This window comes from Camelus bactrianus, chromosome 25, assembly GCF_048773025.1.
Source record: "Camelus bactrianus isolate YW-2024 breed Bactrian camel chromosome 25, ASM4877302v1, whole genome shotgun sequence".
Taxonomy (NCBI): Eukaryota; Metazoa; Chordata; class Mammalia; order Artiodactyla; family Camelidae; genus Camelus; species Camelus bactrianus.
Window position 1 is genome coordinate 31700707 of NC_133563.1, and position 20684 is coordinate 31721390.

The 20684-nt window shown below is 35.0% G+C and overlaps 1 protein-coding gene across 11 annotated transcripts in view; it reads left to right on the plus strand.

Moving 5' to 3' along the window:
• PHF20L1 (PHD finger protein 20 like 1) overlaps positions 1-20684 on the plus strand; it is a 76433-nt gene that overhangs the window by 35292 nt on the left and 20457 nt on the right. For 10 of the 11 annotated variants that reach the window (XM_074353109.1, XM_074353102.1, XM_074353100.1 and 7 more), the window contains 5 exons: positions 1298-1550; positions 3653-3841; positions 4107-4313; positions 10098-10154; positions 11350-11457. In XM_074353109.1, the coding sequence (XP_074209210.1) occupies positions 1298-1550; positions 3653-3841; positions 4107-4313; positions 10098-10154; positions 11350-11457 (814 nt within the window). The remainder of the gene's footprint in view (positions 1-1297; positions 1551-3652; positions 3842-4106; positions 4314-10097; positions 10155-11349; positions 11458-20684) is intronic. The other variant, XM_074353104.1, reaches the window with a different exon arrangement.

A 20684-nucleotide genomic window follows, 5' to 3' on the forward strand; every position in this document is an offset into this window, starting at 1 on the left:
ATGCCTGAGACGCTTGACACCAGCCCTTTTATGTGGTGTGTCCAACATGCCATCTGTAGCCCATTCGAAGGTGCCATACTTAATACCAGATATTCACGTTTTTTCCACCAAAATTTGAGCGCCTTGTATTTGGTGGGAACAGAAAAACTGGTCCCTAGACTGATCTTTCATATTCCAGAGAACTGCAGACTGCAGAGCTGATGGTCATCCCTCACAAAAGATACGGAAGTAAAAAGGTTTCTTGGGGACAAGCATGTTGTTCTTAGAGCTGGCCGTTTGATTCTTTATAGAGGCCTATCTTGGTATAGTTTTTTAAAAAAAGTATATCTCATACTTTGCCTTAGATACGTATATCAAAAAGAGATACAGTATAGACATTCCAACACCATAGATTGCAAATCCATCCAATGTGGCTATTCTCTGTTCTCTTTGGACACGTTCACATATAGTTTTACATATGTAGGCCATTTTACTGCCAAATGAATAAAGATATTCTTTATGAAAGAACTGACAAAGTTCTAATTTTTTTTTAAAAGTATCAGTTGGCAGGAAGAAGGTAAAAACTCTCATCTAAGAATGCGACGTATTTTGTTTTTAAATCCAATGTTTTTAACTTACACTTGGTTTTACTCCTTGGTTTTTTTTTTTTGTTGTTGTTGCTTGTTTTGTATTGTTTTTTTAGTCTTTTAACTCTGTATTGCTGGTGGCTTTGATTTCATGATGCATTATGCTTATGAAACTTTAGCTTTCAGCACTAAAATGAGTTAAAGATAATGTTTCGTTAATTTGGTCATTGTTTTCCTGTTGGGATCTTTCTTTAAAGGGAAATTGTCCACTTAGACCTCTGCACTGAACTTGATAAAGGAAATTACAAGAAAACATCTGAAAGTCAGAACTTAAATGTACTGCTCTAATGCTCTAAAACATGAAAATGCTGTTTATTTACCTAATTATTATTAATGTCATTGGTAATTATGGTTTCAAAAGAGGTGTATTTCAATTTAATACTGAAAATATTTGTCCAGTAAGGTAGCTTTTTATATTCTGAGAATATTATAAATAATACATTTTAAAACAAATTTAGGTGACAAGTTGACAGCATCCCTTTAAAGACAGCCTATTCAACTTTTAGTTAATAATTTGTGGGGTTCTTTTTGGTTTTTCATTTGTAATAGAAATGTTATATGTTGCTTAACAATGTTTTTGGATACTAAAGTTGCTTAACAGTCAAAATAGAATACAAGAACAAAAATGAAGAAACCAAAATAAAAATATCAATTTTTTATTATTTATTCAGGCGATTTCACCTAAACCTCAAAGTCAGAAAAAAAATGAAGCTGACATTAGCAGTTCTGCCAACACTCAGAAACCTGCACTGTTATCCTCAACTTTGTCTTCAGGGAAGGCTCGCAGCAAGAAATGCAAACATGAATCTGGAGATTCTTCTGGGTGTATAAAACCCCCTAAATCACCACTTTCCCCAGAATTAATACAAGTCGAGGATTTGACGCTTGTATCTCAGCTTTCTTCTTCAATGATAAATAAAACTAGTGAGCACAGATTTTTAAAAAATAGTTACTTATCCTATAAGATACATTAAAAACAGTTTGGTTGTAGTTATATTGTATTTTTATGAAATTGCTTTTTAAAAACTCAGACTTAAGTGGTATATTAGGAAAGGCTTGAAACTATTTCAGGGGCAAAAACCATATACATTTCTGACTGATTTACTGTACCCAGGTACAGTGACTGTACTGCTGGTTAAGAAGCCTTACCATGTAATACCACAAATTCCACTGTAGTTTGACTCTCCTCAGCTAATAAGCCAAACACAATGAGAGGCCTGATTCATTACAAAAAACAAAACAAAACAAACCATAAAGAGATACAAAAAGACCTGTGGTGGATGTTTTTTAAACTCCTAAGACTGTTCTCATGGATGGATTGTCCCCACTTGTCTGTACCCCTCTTGGCAATAATTTTATTCAGTTCTTATTCTAGAATTTAGAGTGCAAACTTCAGTTTAATCTTACTAATGAATGAGGAAGAATGCTTCCTTGATTTTATTTTTAAAAGATTTTACTGTTTCAATACCACAATCTTTCAAGAATTAACTTAGTCTTTTTTTAAATAGCCTTTCAACATGGGTTTGGATATATGTAAGACAAGATATGTGTTGACCTTGTGTTTCTCATATTTTAGTATTCCAAGTTAGAGACATATGAAAAATAATTACCTGAAAAGGCACTGGAAAAGATGATTTTCTTTAGCTGTTTATACAATGAATGAATTAGTAACCTCATTATTAAATGAATGTTACACATTTCCTTATGAACCTCTCCATATCATATTTTACACAATAATTGAAAATGGCAGCATTGGAAAGGCTTCTGTGAGTCAAATGTATTAACCTCCTATTCAATTGCTTTTTTTTTTTTTTTTTTGCCAAACCGTATTTTTCAGCTTTTGATCAGGTTTTAGTACTTTTTTTTGGTTTGGTTCTTTTTAATAAATGGGTAGAAAGGTTAGGAAAAGAGAAACTATTGTTTCTTCATAAGCTTGGTTTCATCATGGCATTTATCATGCAATAGTGTCATTAGTAGTTACTACAATGTCACATGACATTGATACATATTTTATTTTGAAATTGTTTTGTATTTTGGTGGTATAACCACAGTGTTACAGCAGTTGAATTTTATTCTTTTTTAAGAATTATTTTAAGAATGTCTTTTTCATTTTGATTTTTGTGAGATTGTTTTTAAATACCCAAAGCAGCAACCTTTTTAGACCACTCTTATTTCCTCCTTCTAAATGAACATGAATATATTGGCTTATGTAGTCCTGCCTATTCTAAGTAATCAAACATGTTTACATGCCATGTAGAAAGCAGAAATGAAAGGTTCAAAAAAAGAAATTGCCAAACTTTTGTATTACATATAGTTAGAAGATGCTTAAATGATTCTCCAAGTTATTAAAAACAAAACAACACATGATGGCAAGAACAGTGTCATATTCTTTAAAAATCCCCACTTCTTGATCATTTGATAAAGTACTTAAAGTTGTTTGTGTTTAATTTTTTTTAATGAATCAGGCCCAAACATATGTTTATAAAAGTCCATTTGGGGGACTGAGGGTGGGATAAAATTATTTATGTTAGTTTTATTTTGGCAAGTAAAGTAAAGCACTAACTCTACAATGCATGTCAGATTTTTGTCACCTATGCCCCTGCCTTTTTTTTTTCCTTAGAGTGTTTAGATGTATAATGTAGCAAAAGGGGTGTATATATATATATATATATTTTTTTTTTTTAATCTTTGATTATGAAGAGATTATTTTCCCAAAAGAAAAATGGCAACTAACGACAATCTGCAATTAGAGAATTAACTGTAGTCTGTCACTTGGGAAACTACCTGAAAATAATGTTCCATGTTATTTTCTTTTGGTTCTTCTAGATTTAGATAGACGTTTTGATTAAAGCTTGTGAATGAGGGCAGTTTTTGCCTTTGATTACTTTTGGAACATGCCATTCCTTGTGGATACCCTACAACATCAGAGGGCAGAATTTGAATCATTTTTCTCATTTTTCTCCTTAAATATTATAAGATGATCCTGGCATGTATCTGCTTCGTGAACATTGAAGATCTTTTTCTAGGTCCTCCACAGCCTGTGAATCCCCCTAGACCTTTCAAGCATAGTGAGCGGAGAAGAAGATCTCAGCGTTTAGCCACCTTGCCTATGCCTGATGATTCTGTAGAAAAGGTTTCTCCTCCCTCTCCAGCCACTGATGGGAAAGCATTCTCCATCAGTTCTCAAAATCAGCAAGAATCTTCAGTACCAGAGGGTAATGTATATTGATTTCCTATAGAACCAAATGTAAAAGAAGACAAAGAAAACGCTAAGATAAAGCTTATTGAAATATTAAGAAATTTCTACTTTTTCCTTCTTAACATCTTTTGGACTTATAAGCACTTCATTTAATTCTACAAATACTTATTTGGTGCCTTCTTTATTGCCAGACACCGTTGTAACTTACAGAACACTTTGATCCACGTTGATACTGAGACAGTTTATCTGTGTTAACGTATTACATTCTTTATTTTGTATAGTGCCTGATGTTGCACATTTATCACTCGAGAAGCTGGGACCTTGTCTCCCTCTTGACTTAAGTCGTGGTTTGGAAGTTACAGCACCACTAGCCCCAGATCCCTCTTTCCATAATGAATGTCCCAGGGCAGAAAAGGAAGATACACAGATGCTTACAAATCTTCCTCCCAAAGCAGTAACTGATGGAAGAGGAGCTGCAGCAGCATCAGGTAAAGAAGATTTACTTTACAAGTTAGCTAGTCTTGCATTTATAGGGTAAAAACATTTTGATATATAATTATATTATTTTAGTATGTAGTTTCTCTTCATAAATACTTTTATGTAACATCTGTGGGAGATAGGGTTTCTCAGTCTGTTTAAAGTCCTTTTGTGCAACCATTTACTGTCATATTCCCTGGACATACTTATTTTGTTACTTTAATCTACTTCCTTCTTCCTACTTCCTTATATCCCATTTCTACTTAGTAAGAATCATTAGAGCTAAATATAATAACAGAAGTTTTTGGTTTTGAAGCCAGAAAATACTTAATGGAGTCAATACTTAGATTTAAGGATTTTAATAGAATTTAACATTTAAATTAACTATGTGCCTGTATCTTAAATATAATCTATATTTTGGAGCAGTATCTTCCAAATATAATTTTTTATACTGCTATTTTGGAAGTCTAGTATGTAAAATTAGCCATGTTCAATAAGACATTTTTCGGATGATTTTATGATACTTATTGTAATCTGAAACCTTTCAGAGATACTTCATAAACTTGATATTTTAATCTATTGGAATATTAATTTAGATTTCCCTTATATGGTTGCATTGTTTTATTTGGAAGTTTTATACAATTTTATCCTCAACCAAAGAGTATATATAATTAAGAAAAAGGGCAGATAGTAACTTCAAATGCTTTTTCAGTAAATTACTAATTTGAAATTAGATAAATGAAGGAGATCTGAATTGAGGCAGTTCTGAAATAGGGCAAAACATAAAACTGTTTTTTGATTTGCAGCCAAAGAGTATTGGGGAGAATTGTTTTTAATAGCATCTTCCCTGAACTCATTTTATCAAATCCTTGAATGAAGCATAAAATAGAGCTTGCTCTTTTCTGGTGCTGGTATATATTAAAATAAAATGATTGAAGTAACTTAAGAAACATACAGGTTTAACTTCTTATTCCTTCTTTCAAAGTGAAAATGTAACTATTAAAAATGCAGTTTTCCATAATTCCAGTAATCAATAAAGATGGAAGTTATTTTGTGCCTGATAGTGTTTCTATATCTTGTTTTAAAAAATTAAGTGTCCAAATTTGAAGATTTGTAGGCTTTGAAGATTCGTAGTCATTCCCCAAATATGATTCATTGTCTTTGGGCTCTTTCACAAGATTTCTGAATTATCATTAACCTTTGAGATACATTTCCTGGCAGAGGTCATGCAGTTCTTTAACAACCTGGAATTTATTGCTGTACTGAATATGTGAAAAATATGTTCAAGTTATGATAAATAATTCAGTGGGGAAGTTATTATTACTACTTTAAGTATTTTTATTGAAGTATAGTTAGTTTACAACATTGTATCAATTTCTGTTGTATAGTACAATACTTCAGTCATACAGGCAAATACACATACTCATTTTCATATTCTTTTTCACCATAAATTACTACAAGATATTGAATATAATTCCCTGTGCTATATGGTATAAACTTGTTGTTTATCTATTTTATATATAGTAGTTAGTATCTGCAAATCTCGAACTCTGTTGGGGAAATTATTTTTAGATGTACATTTGAAAATATTTGTATTTTCTTTAAATATATATACATATATATGTATATTCTAACAAATAGTAACAAGACTTAAAGGCCAATATAAATAGCTATATAATAACTAAGTTATGTTAGCCAGGTGATGTCTCCTGAAATGTTGAGGTAGTGATTGTGCATGGAAATCCTTGATTCCAGTGACTTTGTGTCTAAGCAGAGTATAGCCTGTTTTTTTTTTTTTTCTCTCTCAGAAGATCTAGCATATTTGTGGAGATACAGCTAATTACCATTGGGGTGTGATTCTTGTTTCTCATAGTGATTAAAATGTACTGGGGTAGAGGGAAGGCACAATAATTTTTTCCTTTTTAAGTGTTAGAAATAACCATTTGAGAAAGTCAAAGTAGTAAAATAGTTTTCTGGGAGCATGAGAGATCGAAATTTGAATTTGTAACGTGATACATTTGTAAGTTTGTTGAAGAGTGAGAATCATCTTATATATGTTGCTGAATGACATTGCTTAAATCAAGGAAATGCATGGTTTTAAATGTTAGTTACTGAAAGTCCATTTATTAGAGGGTTGAACACAGCATTTGAGTGTGGGGTTGGGAGGTTTCTAATTTATTTCTATTACCCCTTTTAGTTTTTTATTTTTTTGAGGTAAGTGGTGGGATTCAGGTTCTATTCTAATTGGACACCTTTTGATTAAAACCTTGTGAACCTGTCTGACTTGCACTGAAATTCTCAGTGGTCTGCATGCTTTTCTCTCTTAATATTTTTTTTAGCTACCCTCCCTCCCGAAAGTGTTGTGCAGTATTTGTTGGACTTCTGTCTGCTCCCCAAGCTGTCTTCCATCTAGAGTCAAAGTACCAGGTGTTTTGTTTTTGTTTCTTCTTTTTCTTTCCTTTTTTTTTTTAAATATATGTTTGCTTGGCTTGTTTCCATCTTAATTAAAAAAGTAAATTTTGTTACTGTTGAATTTCAAAACTTCAGTAGAAATCATTATTTTTCAGAAGTTGTATCAAAGACATTTTTGGGGAATTTTTTTTTTTCAAATTGAAACTCTTGGGGTATTTAGAATGATGAGGATGTTAGTCATTAACTGTGAACTAATTGAACAGACTTCGAGTTTTACTTTCTCACGTAAGATACATGTGCATACTGCTGAGTTTAGCAGTCATGGTAAAGAATGGATGAGATCATGCAAATTATCTAATAATTACATACACCTGTTCTTAATAAGTTAAAACTTGTTTTTAATTGTTTTTCCAGTAGACTTAATGAGCTTGCACTAACCCTTCTACATTCTTCAACTGGGGACCATGACTAACCAAGGTTAAGAATAGTATCATTGCCTGTCTCAGCAAAAAAAAAAAGTCATTGGTGTCCTTGTAAAAATGGATGCCTTTGTTTTCATCTTATGATCAGAATGCTTTATCTAACAGAGCTAACCAGTTTTAGGTAAGGGTAGAGACTTAGTTCTATTACTGTTAGTTCTGTTACTGAGAATGTTGACTAGTTTTCTTACTTACCTACTAGGTGTATGTATGACAAATACTAAGCTCCTCTAACCTCTTTAAGGAGTTAAAATATGGAAGCTCAATGTATGGAAGGGGGAGGCAGTAATACTTCCACTCCCTGACTTGTGGCTGAGTTGCCTGTGCCCTGTGCTGTGCTGGCACTTTACGTAGATGATGGTTAGTCTAATCGCTTACATCAGCTTTACATTTACTTTTTGAAAGCCTTGTTTTAAAAGTGTTTTTCAGTTTTTTTCCAGACTTGTACAAAACAAAACTACAACCAGAGTCTGTAATCTACCTCCACCCCCACACCAAATGTTCATGGCTTGTGCAGAGCCTGGGGTTTCCATGGAGAGTCTTGGGGATAGCCTCTTTTTTAACCAGAAGAATCAGATATTTAGCATACCAGAAGGGGTTTGAGAAACCAGTTTACATTACTGGGCTTTATATGTGAAAGCAGGCATGGTTCAGAGATCTGCCTCTCTTACTTTCATCTAAATAGAGCCATTTAAAAATTTTTTTTTGTTTTTCATTTTTGAAGGCATTTGTATTATGTATTGGACTATTATGAGCTATTTTGTTTGAAGAAAATGTTGTTGATAAAATATAGTTTAAAAATTACTCTTCTGTAAACTAATTAGTACTTTGGTTCCCAAATTCTAGCACATGGTGAAATAAGGACAATGTGGTGAATGTCTCATAAAATGCAATTTATTCTATTTTTTCTATCTGGGCATGAGTGTTTTTCAAAAGTCCTGCTGTTTTTGCATATACAAATATTTATTTTACTATCCTTATTTATGTAAAATGTTGATAACCCTTTTTGAGTTCCCACTTTTACTTTTGAAATTTTATCAGTTAAGAAATCTAAAGGTGTTTGGGATTCTCTAGAACATGTGAAAACAGTATAGAACTGGTCCTCTTGAAAGCACTCTGATAATAACTGTAACTGTTCTGCTGTGCTGACGTGTGTTCCAGAGCTGTGTTCATGAATGACCATTTTACTTGTCTTCCAAGTACGCAAGGGATCCCACACATTCCAGTCAGAAAAGGCAGCCCAATAAGGCAATTCCTTCCATTTGAATCACCCCAGCCATCCTCGACCTTTGACCCTGGAGATTCAGTGCTCCCAAGGATTAGGGACCAACAGGCACTAATTACGATCGAGTGCTGCTTCTGGTATACCTACTCTCATTGAGGATTCAGAGAGCAACTCTCTTGTTGTTTCTGTTGTAAATGCCTTATCATTTTCAAGAAAATTACATCAAGTTTGTGGCATTTTCATATTATTAGTTAGTAAACAATAATTAGTGAAAGGAAGTGAGGCATTTGTTCAACAGTCTTGAGAATAAGGAAGTTTAATTGTATTTCTCTTTGCTCTGACATCCCTTTCATTTTTTTTGGTCATAAATGTGTTTGTTACGGAGGTTATCATTATTTTTACTTAATTTGAAAGTTACTTTTTAGAGCCTTATTAGCATTTAATTCAAATTGTGTGGCATTTTTATATTTTTGTTGTGTTCATTTAAATTATGTAAAGTATTTGAAGTAGGATGAACAAAATGCTAGCTTTTTTGATGCTGTGCAATTGGAGTGATTTAAAAAATCAAAGAACTCATAAATGGTGATATTAAAGCATAATTTAATAGACTGAATTTGTATTTTAAATGCAAGTATACTGTTTTTCTTAAAGTAACCCTAGACATGCATAAGATAGTAGCATTGGGAATGGTTGAATATGAGTTGAGAAACTTAGTTAAGTGTGTCTTTGTCAGCTACACAGTTATTGAGGTACACTGTTTATTTAAAAATGTGTTTCGGGCTATTTGGTAATAATACCTAAATGCCAATAAGGTTGAATATTTTTGTGTGTGTTAGTAAGCCTTTATATTTTACATTTGGATAAAGAGTAAAAGTTGCTTATAGAATAATTCTATTTTGGCTTTTATCATTGCCTAATAACACATTCATGATGGAGTTCAAAGGTAGAAGTTTGTTGTAGGCAACAGAGGTTAAATACTAGTTAAAAAATTTTATACAGATTGTTGAAAACCAGTATCATTTAATATGAAATTTAATATTTCATTTGGATGACCAGAATAGCATTTTGTCATAATTATCACAGGAGAAAAAATGTTATATATGGACCTATCACTAGAGTGCATTTCAGCATCTTCTGGATTGCAAAGACTGTGATGCCAGAGTTGATCTTAACTGATTGCCTGGTGTATTTATCCTAATATTTTTCTATATTTAGACCCATATTTATGCTATTTCTAGAAGTGATGTAGTCCCACACAAAGGGAAAAGTGAAAAAAAGCACTGATTATTTATCAGATGCTGAGCTAAGCATTTTACATATTTTTGACTCATATAACACTGATAACAATAGGAGACAGGAACTCTTATTCCTATTTGTCAGTTAAGAAAACTGAAGCACAGAGAGATTAAAGGATTTAATCAAGGACATGCAGCTAATAAATGGTGAAACTAGGAGTCTAATCTGAGTATTCTGAAGGAACAAAAATCATCCTTAATTTATCATTTTTTTGAAGTTAAGAAATCCTACTTCTTTGTTACTATTTCAGGCAATAAGATAATCTTACCTTTAAGGGGAAAGAGTCTTAAGTAGAATTTTGTGAGCAATTGTAATTTAAAACATTGTCCCATACTTTTAACCCCTTCTGACTAAACTTACATATTTTTCCCCTGAACCTGCAGGAATATCGAAAACAGAAAAAAAAGTGAAATTGGAAGAAAAAAGCTCAACAGCATTTGGTATGAACAGAAAGTAATCTTTAAGCAAAAGACTGTAGATGGCTTGGCAGTGGGAGGACGTAGTCTGTCCCTTACTTTTTACCTGTTAGTGCTCCTTTAGGTGTAAGTGATCATCTGTTTCAGTGTTTATTAGTGTTATTCAGCTCCAAATATGTGATTTCTTAAATATATATCTTGTAGTAATATGTGTATTTTTTGTCAGGGTATCCTAAGGCTTTCTCGAGAACTTAATGTTTTTGAACATCTTTAAAATTATGGCTGTTTAAAAATAAGCTGCCATTTATTATTGTTGAAACTTAGAGAAAGGATGGTAACTTAAACTTGGCTTTTTTCAGACTTTTTTCTTTCACTTACCTTATAAAAAGTTACTAACTTTTCTGCTGTCTTTTCTGTCTTCTGTGCTATAATGACTAAAAGTTTTAGAATAATAGATAATAGTCTTAAATATTCTACAGATTAGCTAATTGGAGCTTGGGTTACTGAAAGTTGATTCAGTATGGTTGATAAGTTATGGGCTAATCCATTCTGAGTTGGAATAGTAGTTGAATATATATGATGAATTAATTTTAAATAAAATATTCTAGGATACTGTTTTAACATCTGTTCATCTTCTTTAAAGTACATGTGATGGAGGAAAGGAATATTTAAAAATTTGGGAACAGAGTTCAGTTTAATGAAATAAGTTTTTTTTCTTTGTGTTTGTCTTCATTCTTGTACACAATGGGAAAGTATTCAAAGATGGAGGAGTTATTTATGGAATCGATTTAGTTTTTTTATTTTTCCAAAGGAAAAAAGGTCAAGTTTTTTTTTAATCTTCTAATATATTTTCTAATTAAATTTTGTATGGAAATGCTGAATCTCCTCAGTTATGGCTTTCTTAAGTTACGGAGTTTATTTCTTGCCACGCCCAGAAACTGAGTTATATTACTCATTTAAAGATTTTAACTACTGTCTGTGTTAACTTTAAGGTGTCAGGAGTTGGGATTTCTCAACACTGCTAATGAAGATCCCCTCTTATAGTCTTAAGCTAATCAGGAGTTCCAGACTCATGACAGGAACAGTTTAATTGAATCCATCCACTCTGGGCAGGTGACTGGAATAGCTGATTAAAACCTAAATGCTGCTTTTAGGTTAACCACAATGGAACAACTCAGAATCAGTCGTGATTACTAACTTACTCACTTTTGTCATTTAGGTAAGAGAAAAGAAAAGGATAAAGAAAGAAAAGAGAAGAGAGACAAAGATCACTATAAACCAAAACAGAAGAAGAAGAAGAAGAAGAAAAAGAAATCTAAGCAGCATGGTAAGTAGAGTCCTCGCTCAGTGTCTGTAGGGGATTAGTTCCAGGGCCCCCAGCAGATACCAGAATCCACGGGTGCTCAAGTTCCTTATATCAAATGGCGGAGACAGTTGGCATTTCATACCTGTGGCTTCACTCCATACCTGTGGAAATTGAAAACTGGTCTGCAGTTGGTTAAATCCACAGTTGCAGAACCTCTGGATACAGAGGGCCGACTGTATGCTAAAATGGTGATTCCCGTTTTTTAAAATTCTAAGATGATTTATACTTTTGTCTTTTACCAAAATGGAGGCAGGACAAGATCCCCCTGTTCTTGAGAACTAAGAGGTTCTTGTGGTAGCTTTCCTTTGTCTTGCTAATTTTGAAAATATGCAACTCTGTTTTACTACAGTCTGTTAACTAAGTGGTCTGTTAAGTTAATCATTGCAACTGATTAGAGTCTTTCATTTCCAGCATTGTGGTGGACTAGATACCCTGACCAAGCACTCTTCAGTGTACTGAAGGAATTATTCTCAATCTTGAATTTTATAGTCCCTTGAATTACTTTTCAAAAATGAAGAAAAATATTTTTAGAAAAACCTGAAAAAAAATCAAATGATTTTTCTATCAGTAGCCTGTCTCTAAAGGATATCCTTTATAAGTCAAAAATCATTGCTAGAGATAGGGTGTTACCATATAATGATAAAGCTTCAGTTCACTTTATATCTTTCTAGATAAACGGTTTCTAAATTTTATCACTGAATAACATTATCATATCATATTTAGTAATTAATAAACAAAGGTCAGAAGTGTCTGTAAGGATGATAAGAAAGACGGCAGCTGTGCAGTTATCTAAGAGACCTGTCCGGGACACCAGACTCAGCAGCTGCGGAGCTGACTGTTTTTTCAAGTAGACGCAAACATTTATTAAAATTGACTGTGGGATGCAGCTTTAAGCAAATCTCAACACATTGTAAAGATTGGTATAATTCAGACCATAGTTTCTAACTGTGATAACAATTATAGTTAAATAAAATCAGTATTGAAAAAATAAAAAGTCCTGTATGTTTAGAAATCAAGCAAAGTATTTTTAAATAACACATGGATGAGAGAGCAGTATCGAAAGAAACGTAAATAATAATAATAATAAATAATATAATAAGATGTTGAGAACCTGACAGATGATGAAAATACTATATATATATTGAAATTTGAGAATGCAGTTAAAATGGCATTTATAAGACAAATACTTATTTTTGTACATGCTTATATTAGAAAAGAAGGCTGAAAGTCAGCTAAGCCTCCAGATTAAGAAGTTAGAAAAGAACAAGTCTAGAAATAGTAGAAGTGAATAATAAATACATGAGTGGAAATTAATGAACTGAAAAAAATGCTAGGAAGAACTAAAAAATGCCCAAATTATTTTTTTTTGTAAAAAATTAATACAATTAACAAACCTTTTGGAAGACTGATTAAGAAAAAAAAGACAAAATGCACAAACAATATTAAGAATAAAGGGAACATAACTACGGTGCTTCAGACATTAAAAATGAGATAATGTAAACAATTTTATGCCAGTGAATATGAGAGGTTATTTGAAGGTATGGACGATTGCCAAAAACCAAACTTATTCAGGAAGGTTAAAAACCTGAATAGTCTTCAAGCCTTAAAAGAAATTTAATCAGTATTTTATTAAAATCTTTCCACAAAGAAACAGTCCTGGCCCAAGGAGTTTTGTTGCCAAGTTCTACCAAACATTAGAGGAACAGATTATTCCAAACTTACATAAATCATTTTAGAATTTGGAAAAAGAGGGAGCACTTCTGTAGTGAGATGAAAAGTGTTTCCCCAGAACAGGTGTTGAGCTCCTAACCCCTGTCCCTGTGAATGTGATGACATTTGTTAATAGAATTTTTGCTGATATGATTAAGAATGAGATTACCTGGGATTTGGGGTGGTCCCTAACACCAGTGACTGTCGTCTTATAAGAGAAAGGAGAGGGAGATTTGAGACACATAAGGGAGAAGGCTGTGTGAAGACACAAGAAGCAGTCCCAAGCCCAAGGAACGTGAGCCACCAAAAGCTGCAAGAGGCAAGGAAGGATTTTCCCCGAGAGCCTTCAGAGGAAGATGGGCCTGTTGACGCCAAATTTTGGACTTCTGGCTTGCAGAACTTACAGAGAATAAATTTCTGTTGTTTCAGTCCATCAAATTCGTGACGATTTATTGGGGTAGCCCTAGGAAGCTAATATAACTCCAAATTCACTTTAGATGATTTAAATAACTTTGCTCTCAAAATCAGAAGACAGCAGTATGAGAAAGGACAGTCACAGGCTGTTCTTATTTGTGGACAAAGATGCAAAACACATAAATAAATGCTATGGAATAAAATCTAGCAGAATATTTAAAAATATGACCCATAGGATCGGAATGCAAAGTTGGTTTCACATTAGAAAATCAGTGAGTGAAAGTCACCACAATAACATTACTATTTTGATAAATGCAGAAAAGCCATTTGATATATCCATGTGTACTTATATTTATGAATAGCAGATTATAAAACTTTATTTAGAAATATAATGAAGGCCTAAATAGATGGGAGCTAATTCATGTTCATGGGTTAGTATATTCAGTATTGAAAAGATGTCACTTCAAATAAATCTATATATTTCATTGCTGATTCTAAAACTTAATATGGATGAGTAAAGAGAAAAAATAATACAATCATTCTTGGAGAACAATGAGAAGAATTACTATTCAGTCATAGTTATTAAAGCAGTGAGCTATTTTGAAAAAACAGACATGTTGATTAAGAACAGGATAATCCAAGGCAGACCCGTACATATTGCAAACCTTGGTTATTCAAAGCTGGCATCTTAGATTAGCAGTAAAGGATGAACTTTTCAGTAAATGGTACTAGACAGGTTATAATTCATATGGTGAAGAATAATAAAACTATCCTATCTTACACCATAAGTAAAAAATCAATTCCAGGTTGATTAAAGACTTAATATGTAAAAGGAAAAACTCAAGAACTTTGAAAGACAGTATAGGAAAACATCTGTATGATCTGTGGGCAGGAATTTCTAAACAAAAAATGCTGACTCTGAAGGAAAAGGTTGAAAATGTAACTAGACTGAAATGAACTTGGTTTATCAAAAGCATTATAAAAAGCTTGAGTGAAAAGAACACAAAACATAAGAAGACGCTTGCAGTGCTGACACCTGACCGAGCGTCAGTGTCCAGAACGTATTTCAAACCCTGACAAATCAAGAAGAAAGACAACCCAGTATGAAAATAGACAAAAGATTTTAACAGGAATCTCCCGGAAGTGGAAACCAATTGAATATATAGTACCATGCATCAGTCTTAAGAGAAGCTGCATAATACAGTTTTTAAAATCTAGTGAAATTATTTCATACCTGCCAAATGGACTGAAATTATTAGGTGGATGATGTCAGATGTTGCTGAGGAAATGGAGACAACTGTACAACTGCTATGGAAAACCAGTGGGGATCAGAGTAGAAGCTGACGGTGTGCGTGCCACGTGACCTCAGACTCCTGACTACACTCACAGGACACATCTGGAGATGTATACAAGAGTGTTCACAGCAGTGCTGGCATCGGCCGAGATGCCCACCTGTCCTTTCAGTGGAATCCACATCACTATGTAAATAAATGAATTAAGCCCACTGGAATCTCATGGACAAAATGAATGAGCTAAAAATCATGTCATTGAAGAAAACGTGTACAGTGATAACGATTTCATTTATGTAAAGATTGAAAAGTTTTAAAACGAAGCAGTCTGTTGTTTAGAGATTCAAATGTATGTAGCAAATGCATAAAGAAGAGCAAGAGAATGACAGATGGAAATTCAGGTCAGTGGCCACCTCTGAGGTGGAGAAGGGAATTTATCAGTTCAGATTGGAAAGTGGCACAAAGGATAATTTCAGAGTTGGTGATCATTGTTGGTAGATCCTTCAGATTTTAACTCTCTCTATAGGCCAAAAATAACATCTGATTTTTCCACAAGATACGAAGTTTCCACATTCTCTTAACTCTAAAGCTACCAAAATAAATTTGAAGATAAGGAATCAGAATGGGATTGAAAAACTTGAAACCACTTTCCGGAGAGTGTCTTGAACATTTCCAGACACTCCTGTGTTTGCGCTGCTCCCATCGCTTTTCCCTGCCCCTGCCCCTTCACAGATAGTGCTGGGGACTCCACACTAGGGGAAACTTAAAGTTAAACAGAAACCATCATCCACAGATCCCTTTGTTTAGTGAACACCCTCCCGTGATTATGGGTCAGAATGCGGAAATGACAAGCTTCCCACTGCAGGACAGGCTGCCAGGTGAGCTCCCTGCTGATGACCACAGGCTGAGGGGTTTTGGCTGCCTTGGGTATTCTAGTGGAGACACCCACCGAGGCGTCAGGGCAGGAAAGGCCAAGCTTTTAAAGTTCTCTTATGCCGCATTGGCAAACAGGTGTGTTCCAGTACTTAGCAGCAGATGCAGAACCTCAGATACTGAAACACCTGTGAAGCAGGGAAAGCTAAGAGGGAGGGGCTGATAAAGAGCAGAGTAAGAAGTTGGCCATACTTGGTAGCAAAGTGAGAGATGGTCATGAGAATGCAGGAAATGGTAACTTGAAAGAAGGGAGAGTGATGAGGATTAAGATGTCTTAGAGAAAAAATTGCAGAGAAAATTTGTACCTCAGAATTGTAATCCACCATTAACTATGGTAACCCTACTTATAAAGAGCCATTAAAAAATAAACCTTTAAAAATGTTGATATATTTTATGTTTTTAATTAAAAAGAAAAGAGCCTCATATCTTTGTTTATATTTTAAAATCAGACCTATAAATGAAAATCTTACCTTTGAAAGTAGAGTCCTGGCAGATACTAAAGATGCACAGGAGCATTGCTCTTTGTACACAGCAGGTGTTGGGTCGGGTAATCACCACCATCTTTGCAATTAATCATTACATCTGAGAATTTATTCTGGGCTATTTACATTCACCTTGGACGTGATGCTTTTCCCCAGATGATTAAATTGGAAGAGTGTTCTTTAAGCTGGAAATAGAGGGTTTTAAATAACTTTGAAATATTAAAGACATCTTCATTTTAAAGAATTCACATTATTACCACATGAGGTTCGTAACAGAGTGTGTATTTTCGTCTACACTATACCATTAAGGAGTTTAAAAAACTCTTACTTTCCACCACTCGGTGTTATTTTGCATATCGTACTGGTGCTTATTATGTACCAGACACTGTCTGAGCATTTACACGTGCTGGTTCATTTCATCCCCCCATTAACCTTTTATAGTGGGGCCTGTTGCCCCCATTTTACAATGTTAAGTAAAAGAGAGAGATGAAGAGAGCTGTCCAGGCTCACACGACTAGAAAGTGGAGAATTCAGATGGAAATCCAGGCAGTCTGGGTTCTGAGTCTTAATTTTAACTTTTAATCATCATGCTACGTTGTTAATCTCATCTCCTTTACCTTAGAGATTATTTGCTAGATTGTGTTTTCTTCCCTCCTTGTCTTCGTTGGCATACTAGGTTCTTTGTAGTTATTTATTAGTTTAAATGAAGCGATGAAAAGTAGTAATTTAGTTAAGTAGTCCTTTATAATTATTCCATGCAATAGTGGGTTCACATATTTTTTTTTAATTTATTTTTTAATTTTTAAATTTATTTTTGGTTGTAGTATAGTCAGTTTACAATGTTGTATCAATTTCTGGTGTACAGCATGTTTCAGTCATACATATACAAACATATTTCTTTTTACATTCTTTTTCATTATAAGCTATTACAAGGTATTTTTTTTTCGTTTTTTTATAACATTTTTTGTTGATTTATAATCACTTTACAATGTTGTGTCAAATTCCAGTGTTCAGCACAATTTTTCAGTCATTCATGGACATATACACACTCATTGTCACATTTTTTTCTCTCTGAGTTATCATAACATTTTGTGTATATTTCCCTGTGCTATACCAGAAGTAGGTTACATAATACAAAACTAACATTGCGTTCAGTCTGCGTGTGAGTAATTGTTGTTTTGGTGCAATCAAGAGTGACATCTTTGCCAGTTGTTAGCTTTGTTATTTTGAGCAAATCGCTTCATCTCTTTGTCTTTCATGTATCTGTAAATCTGAGAAAACTGAAGGCATACAAAGATTTAAAAGAACTAGAGTAAGAAATGCAAAGAGAATCCAAAGTATTGCATAGTAAAAACAAAGATCCCTCCCAGGTGCATATAAGTAAGCGTATAGGTGTATGGTGAGAGTGACAATCTTGCATAGATACCTAGCAGAAAAGGTGTGATGTGTTACGTGTGTGGTGAGGTGGTACAAAATAAATTCTATCTAGAGAAGCCGGAGTAATTGATCTCCTTCTTTACGTAGAGGATCACATTTGATCTAACCCTGAAACATAGCGGTAGACTTTTATTCATGATAGACAGAGGGCATTGGAGTGGGGAACACAGGTCGGGTATAGAATGCTAAGAACTTTTGTTCAGTTGCTAGTATACTGTAGAGAGATTAAATGTCAGCCATGTTTTATTTTTAACACCAAATTGAGATTTCTGTCATTACTTTTACACTCAGCCAGTCCTTTTGCTTTCGGTTTTGCTGAGAGGGCATTATAACAGGTAGTCAGTAAAAGGGCAGCTTTGAGAGCTGAGCATGTGGGTTCAAATCCTGATTGCAACACTTACAGCTCTGGGTGATCTTTGGCAAGTTATTTAAATTCTGAACCTCACTTTCCTCACTTGTAAAATGGCAATGAGAGTTTCTACTGTGTTGATTTATTGTTAGGATGTCGTAAGGTAATCGATGTGAAGTACTTAACATAGTACCTGGCTAGCATTTGATGTGTGCTGTGCAGTTACTGCGAGTCTGTGAGAGGTTGCTCTGCGGTCTGATGGCATCAGCACCATCCGAGGGTGTCCCCACCGCCGAACGACTGTGAGGAGGCCTGGGAAGCTTTTAACAAGCTTTCCAGTTTATGTGCACGTTGAACTCCACTGGTAATGCTTTTTGGTTAAGAGTTATGCTTCTGTGCTCTACCTGTCTGGGTTTGAATGTTGGCTTTGCCGCTGATAGCTGGGTATTCATAGGCTATTTATTTAACCTTTTTTGCCTCTTTTTTTCATTTGTAAAATAGTGTTAGCAGTTGTAGCTCCCTTATTGGATGGTTGTGAGGATTAAGAGTTAATGCACATAAAGCACTTAGAATCATGTTAGGCACGTGGAGCACCCTCAGTAAACATGGGCGATGCTGTGGTATTTATGATGACCATTATATTCATTGCCCATTGCTACTTGCACAAATTACTATGTAACAGTGATTTAAAACAACCCAAAATAGTTATCTTAAGGTTCTGAAGGGCAGAAGTCAAAACGGGTCTCCCTGGGCTAAAATCAAGGTGTCAGGGCTGCACTCCTTCCTGGAGGCTCTGGGGGAGGATTCATTTTCTTGCCTTTCCCGGCTTCCAGAGGCTGCCGCGTGTTCTGGCTCGTGTTCCGCTCCCATGTTAGAAGCCAGCAGTGGCAGCTCCAGTCTTTCTTACTTTACATCACTCTGACACTGACTCTTCTGCCTCCCTCTTTTACTTTTACGGACCTTTGTGATTCCATTGGGCCAACCCAGATAATTCAAGAAAATCTCTTTTTTTAAGGTCAGCAGATTGCCAGCCTGATTCCATCTGCCACCTTCATTCCCCTTTGCCATGTGACCTAGCGTATTCACGGGTTCTGGGGGTTAGGATGTGGACATTTTAAAGGGCCATTATTCTGCCTCCCCTGACCACCAATTTCAAATAGATGCTCAGTAGACACCAGCACTGGACTGCTCTTCTCTTGGAAACTTAATTTCCCACTCTCTACCTTTCTTCAGCTTTTTCTGCCTCTTACTTACTGCCCAGTGTGCCTCAGTTGACATCCTGTGCCTCATACTCAGCTGAGGAAGTGAAGCCAACAGATGAGCACTTGCTCATTTCTTCTCCACATCTGCGTCCTTACCCGAATACATACATCAGTCGTCTCCTTTGTCTCTACTGAAATGGAGGGAATGTCTGTCTTTCTGTTCTTAAAATCCTGGCATTTCTCACTGACCCCTGCATTTTTAAATTTATATGGACAATGCGTAGGATCTCCCATCTTTAAAAAGTCTTCCTCCAAACCTGCATTTCTTCCCTTATTTCTCCACGTCTCATTTACACCTCAGCTCCATCTCAGAACCCCAGTTTCCATACCTAGTTGTTCAAGCAGAAACCTGAAAATCGCCCTTGATGACGCCATCTCAGCCCTCCATCTCCACACATCACTGCATCTGCCTCTAAATCTGCATCTCAGCCCAGGCCATCAGCATCTGTTGCCTGGCCTGTGCTGCAGCCTCTGAACTGTGTCCCCACTTCTACTTGTGCCTCCTCGCCCTCCTTCCTCCCCTTTTACAGCTGGAGTGATTTTTGAAAAATGGAACTGGACTTGTGTCACATCCTGCTTCCCCTTACAAACTTTGACTTTTTGTTGCCTTTAGGATAAAGTTAAAAACAAAAAAAATCTTTAACCTGTCACTCTGGCCTCATCTCTTATCTCCCTCCCTCACTTACTGTGCTCCAGCTGCAGTCTTATAGTTTGTGTAGTGTGCCAGGTGTTCTGCTTCGTAGCCTTCCCACATACCTAGATGCATACCCCCTCCTGTCTGCTTCCCCTACAGCTCCACTCTCCTTAGGCTGTGTTCGGCTTCTCCCTGCTCATCTGTCTCCATGACTCCCAAGCTGAGGGAGACAGAACTTTGACTAATTTCTTTCAGGCCCAGTTAATTTCATCCAGAGGTTTTCTGCTGAAGAATTTATTGATCAAATTTGTCACTCTAATAATTGACATGCTGGACATCATTTACATCATTACATCTTTACAAATTGCAAAAAACAAAAAATTAATTTCCATCTTGCACATCTTACTGCAGACATAGCTGTGATTATAATGAAGAGAAAATGTAGGTATAATCCTTTTTCACTTCTGGACTGCTTGACAAGAGTTTACGGGTACCAGCGAGAACGTGGCGCTCCCTGCTGTGTGGGTACTGCCTGGGCTGTATTTCCCAGTGTTCTTGCCAAACCCAGTTGCTCAGATGCATAATGGTCTAGTTGTTCATGGATGAGAAGAGAAAGTGGTCGCATGCTTATTTTATGTATCATAAAACATGACTTTCTCTTTATTTTTATACTGACTC